This window comes from Pagrus major, chromosome 7 (assembly GCF_040436345.1).
Source record: "Pagrus major chromosome 7, Pma_NU_1.0".
NCBI lineage: Eukaryota > Metazoa > Chordata > Actinopteri > Spariformes > Sparidae > Pagrus > Pagrus major.
In genome coordinates, this window is record NC_133221.1 from 10,590,061 (window position 1) to 10,595,474 (window position 5,414).

The 5,414-nt window shown below is 41.0% G+C and overlaps 1 protein-coding gene across 1 annotated transcript; it reads left to right on the top strand.

Moving 5' to 3' along the window:
* The first annotated feature begins 123 nt into the window (after positions 1–123).
* On the top strand, positions 124–4,534 carry mbd4 (methyl-CpG binding domain protein 4). The gene is made up of 8 exons (XM_073470481.1): positions 124–216; positions 385–708; positions 812–1,521; positions 2,988–3,053; positions 3,223–3,357; positions 3,472–3,621; positions 4,054–4,157; positions 4,249–4,534. Exons 2-8 carry the CDS (start codon positions 407–409, stop codon positions 4,321–4,323), a joined length of 1,542 nt encoding a protein of 513 aa, XP_073326582.1. The 5' UTR covers positions 124–216; positions 385–406; the 3' UTR covers positions 4,324–4,534.
* Positions 4,535–5,414: the final 880 nt, after the last annotated feature.

Genomic DNA, 5,414 nt, shown 5'->3' on the forward strand with positions numbered 1-5,414 from the left:
TCAACAGGTTGTTGCTGCTTGTTCGGTCGGTTTTTCATAATAACCTCCGTTTTCGTGAGGCGTACTTACTGCGCATGCGCGGATTTACCCGCTACTTCCTGTATCTTCTTGCACTCCAGTGTTGACATCAGAAAGTAGCCGGGGAAGAAGCGGGCAGACATTAGTCACCACATTCATCCTACATGCCTGTAACTAAGGATTTCGACCAGTATTCATGTATGTCTGAAAACCTTTGGCGAAGCCTGTTATATTTTCATTTGTGGGCTTTGATGCTAATGTCAACAACTGGTCATTAAGTTAACAACCACGGTGTGTTCTGTAGTGTACTAACCTGCTGTCTGTGATACTGTATGTGACTTAATATGTTTGTGTTGTAAATTCAAGGTAAAGATGACGCAGACAGGGAATGGCAGCTGACTTGGGGGTAAAAAATCAGCTGCTGGACGATGAGCTGAAGGAAATCAGTGGCTTTCCTGTCTCCACCACGTCTGAATCCACAACTGAGCTTAGAAACAACACTACACTTCTTAAAATGCAGCCCACAAGCTGTGGGCTCCAGCTGGAGACCAGTAGAGACATAAATAACCAAAGTGGCAAGGACGAGCATGATTCGTGCCACACTTCAACAGTTCCCCCCGGCTGGACCAGAGAGGTGAGGCAGAGGAAAACAGGCAAGACTGCAGGCAAGCTGGACGTGTACATCATAAGGTGACTCAGTGTTTTCTTGTTATTATCTCTGTATTTATCATAACTAAGTGCATTGCAGGTTGCAGATAGATCAGTGTCTAACTGATCTTTCTTTCGTTTTAAGTCCGCAAGGGCTGAAGTTCCGGTCAAGAGCATCCCTGAACGCTTTCCTCCTAGACAATGAAGAAGGGAACTTAGACATAAAGCTTTTTGATTTCACTGCATCCAAAGGCAGTGATGTCACCACTCCCTCCAAAGTGAAACTGAGGAGAAGAAAGAAAAAGCATGCAGATGGACAGCAGGAGGATGTGACAGAAGGGCTGGATCCACCTCCAAATAAATCCAAAAGAGCTTCTTCCTCCCTCAGAAGTACTAAAGAAGTAAAAGTGAAGAATTCAAAAGACAGTGACAATATCAATCATGACACTGTAAAAGAGGAGATCCCACATGTTATAGAAGTGAAAGCCGCACCTTCAGCCTCAGTGGATGATGTCATACTGCAGAAGAGCCCTCAGAGGGTGGGTCAGCTGAGAGAGAAGCTCCTCAGACTGGCACCATCCAGCTCCCAACAAAACGCTTTGACTGTGCACAAACACAAACAGGCCAACTCGCAGCCTTCACTCCCGACTCTGAGTGTTGAACCTGCCACTGAGAGCGAGAACGAGGGTGAGGATGAGCAAAGCAGACATGAGATACAGATTCTCAGCAAAGGTGACAACAAGCCTAATTCTGTACTGGAGGCTGTTGCTGACAGTTACCAGCATGTGGAAGAGGAGGTGTTGTTACCTGACATCACTGGCGGGAGCTGCGCACCAGCGAGAGAATCCCAGAATAGTAAGTATGATCTTCACTGTCTGACAACTTGTGAAAGCATCAGTTAAAGTTGGTTTACTCTCAATGTGCTTTTTTTAAACAAATTCTTACTTTTATTTAGGGCTGCACCTAACAACATTGTTGATTAATCTGTCTGTTATTGTTGAGATGAATCAATTAATATTTTGGTCAATAAAATGTAAGAAAAAATGTACATCTCATTTTCTCAAAGTCCAAGGTGATGTTTTAAATGCCTTGTGTTGTCATTGCAAAAGATGTCAAAGAGTTTTATATAAAACAGAGAAAAAAAATCTCCAAATTTGAGTCTGAAAACAGCGATATCCTGACATTTCTTATGAAAGATTGTTCTCACAATTAATCAATCATCAAAAGAGTTGGTGATTATTTTCCTGTTGATTGACTGATCAGTTAGTTGGTTAATGAATGCAGCTTTACTAGTTTGTTCAGTGCAGTGCAATTTCAAACCAATTTCACATAATTCACATTAATGTCAGCTGCCTTCACATTTTTCCATTTAGATACACATAAAATAACAAAGAAACAAAATACATTAAGTGACACAAAGAACCTAACAAAGGGAGTAGAGATATGTTTGAAAAAGAGGGAGGGGATGCAACTGTTGTATGACGCAGGATCAGGTTAATTTTAGCTCATACACTTGATGGTGTTCACCAGTTTGATTTGTAACAAGCAATTTTCGCCTTTAAGGACATCAGATACCTGCTTCCAATAGTTACTTAACTTCGGGCATGACCCCGTCATTAAAAATACAAAAACATTTATTACATACAAAGTGATTCAAAGCCATTAAGTAGCCTCAATATGTGTTGTATTTGTTGGGCCGGTTGTTGAATAGCGACAGACGGGAGCTCTGCAATTAAAATGAAGTCGTGATTTTGTGTTATTTAGTTTTTCATTCAAGTAACTTGGTGTTTACTTTATCTGTTCTTTTAACTCCTAATGTAGCCTAGTCTGATTTTGCATCGGTCCAGCAGTTTTCTACAGTAATGGAGAAACTTCCAACACATTTCATATATTATTAATAATTAACCGATAATCCATTTTTAATGCTGCTGACCATCAATTTAAACGTTTGCTTAAAATTAGCATCCTCTAGTGGTGTCAGTTGGAAGGATAAAGTCACCAACTAGGAACTACTCACCAGCTGTGGCTCCCTGCATTGACTTCTCCTTCATTTGTAAGGTGGTGTTTTGGTTCATGGACAGAAATATTTGACCGACATTAGAAATGACTTTTTTATCAAGTCAAGTCAGTTTTATTTATACAGCCGAAAGGCACAATCACATCGCCTCAGTGGGCTTTACAATCTGTAAATCTGTCTTCTATTCTCATTTCTAATTTACAATACTTTATAAAAATGCTCTGTTAGACTTGTTGTTTTTTCCCATTCCTATCCCAATGTGACTTTTTTTTCTAATATAAATAAATCATTCCTTTCTGTCTAGAGTCGAAGAGCGTGGAAGACAAACGGAAAACAAGCCCTTATTTCAGCAGGAAAAACCCCAGAGATGGTAATGTTGAAATGGGTTATTTAATCAAGGAAGCAGAGAAAGCTTGTGTATATTTGCATGTGAGACATAAAGTACATCTCGACAGTTCTTAAATAAAAAAATGTGTGTGCTTAAGGAGGCTTGTAAACGATACAGCACTTAGAGAGACTTGTAAATCATCTGTGCGCAGGCCTCAGCCCACCCAGGAGGAAGGCCTTCAAGAAGTGGACTCCACCTCGCTCTCCCTTCAACCTCGTACAGGAAACACTTTTCCACGACCCCTGGAAGCTCCTGGTGGCCACCATTTTTCTGAATAAGACAAGTGGTGAGAGCCAGGATTTTACATACACACATCGCATTGCAACAATATTTTACAAACTCAAGCATTGCTAGCTTTTCTCTTTTTTTCTTTTCATTTTTTTTTTTGTAAATACTCCAGGTAAAATGGCCATACCAGTACTGTGGCAATTCTTTGAGCGTTACCCCTCTGCAGAGGTGACCCGGGAGGCCGACTGGAAGCCCATGTCTGAGCTCATGAAGCCCCTCGGTCTGTATGAGCTCAGAGCCAAAACACTCATCCGCCTCTCAGGTGATTATGCTTGTCCACTGTGCGTGATAGATTACAGTATCCACTAGGAGTGGGAATCTCAAGGCAGCTCAGGATTTGATTCAGATACTTGTTATTTTTAAACATACTGTATTTGTAATAATCCATTATTAAGATATACTGATGAACTCAATCCAATCAACTTTGCTCATGCTCAGCCATCCTCACCAAGAAGTAGCGTAAAATGTAAAAATGATGCACATGTTTTACGTCCATTACAGCACGGTCTTCCTAAATTGTTACATATTGTTAGATTAGATTTTTCCCCCACCCACCTCTAGTGTCCGCTTCTGTGTACATGCAGTATATTTGCACTGTTACTGTGTTTTCACTGTAAATTTGTATGGTTTTAGTCAGAATATATGAAGCAATATCAGTGGCCGGAAAGTCCTCTATTTGTTTCGTCCTGTGTAGATGAATATCTGACTAAACAGTGGCGTTACCCCATTGAGCTGCATGGAATTGGGAAGTATGGCAACGACTCCTACAGGATCTTCTGTGTGGGAGAATGGAGACAGGTGAGTGTAATCCAAACTATTTCACTCTCAGTGGATTAAAGTAGTTTTGTAATGATAATTAAAGCCAACTCTGGTCTTCTTTTAATCAAAGGTGACACCTGAAGATCACATGTTAAACAAATACCACGCCTGGCTGTGGGAGAACCACGAAACACTCGGAATCTGAAACACAGAGTTTGAGGAACTGCGAGGAAGATTTGTTTTGGCACAGACGAGAAAGTCAGTTAGATAACTGCAGTGTTTATATATATTTTTTCTAACAATAATAGTATCATGATGAACTTGTAAATGTTAAACCTGAGTTGCTTTGGAATTATGCAGGGACATGTTCTTCAGAAACTTTTACTCATGTGTAATAAAATGTATTAAAAGTTGAACTGACTCATGAGTGAATCATTCAGTCAGTCTGACTGGTTTCCTTGTGCCATCTGGAGACATCCTCTGACAGTATCTGGTTAGTCCATTGTCATAGGCCAATAATCTTCCTTTTGGAGTGCACTGATGCATGTCAGCAGAGTCCACGCAGCAGCTTTCTTCTGGTTGGGGGTAACCTGATTCCCAAGGCAACTGTTGCCACCGCAAAACACTCAGTGAATGCACAGGCATGTCACAGCTTAATCTCTAACTAGCACCAGCACATTCATTTTTTCTATGTTTATATTTGGAGTCATGCTATGATTTACTGCTAATAGAACTTTAAACGCACTTCAGAAAGTTTCTTTCATAAAGATTGGATTTTTGAGGTGGGCGACCAGAAGAACCTGAACTACATAATGAAACTACGTAAGAAAACAGCTTTGTTTTTTCCATTTTTTTGACTTTCTAAGTGCCACCAGTCAGCATGTTAAACATGTGCTGTGATTCTGTTTTATCTAAATCTCATTACCACAGCAGCTATAGCTCCCACACCAGTGTGTTTTCCATGGGACGCAGCTCCAACTCCTGTCCGGCCGAGTCGCTGCCTGGTGGTCACTCCCATGACATTTCCCATCATCTCAGACTCTGCCCTGATGTGGAGGAGCAATCAGGTGAGCAGAGAATCACTGACACTCGATTCAATATCTGACTGTTCTCCTGTCTTAATGGAGGATGGTGTTTGTGAGGAAGGAAAAGAAAAAAATACTTGAATACATCTGATCCCTGATAGAGTATTCCAAGACTGAATCCTTTACATCCACCTTGGGTCCATAAACCTACCGTCAGTCTGGAGACACCAGCTGTTCACCACCACAACCACCAGAGGACACTCATCCTGCA

Excerpts from the sequence above, each read along its gene's own strand:
- mbd4 (XM_073470481.1), top strand. The coding sequence starts at position 407 with ATGGCAGCTGACTTGGGGGTAAAAAATCAGCTGCTGGACGATGAGCTG. Across the intron at positions 1,522-2,987 it reads AGCGAGAGAATCCCAGAATA|AGTCGAAGAGCGTGGAAGAC; the intron begins GTAAGTATGATC and ends CTTTCTGTCTAG. Across the intron at positions 3,054-3,222 it reads CAGGAAAAACCCCAGAGATG|GCCTCAGCCCACCCAGGAGG; the intron begins GTAATGTTGAAA and ends ATCTGTGCGCAG.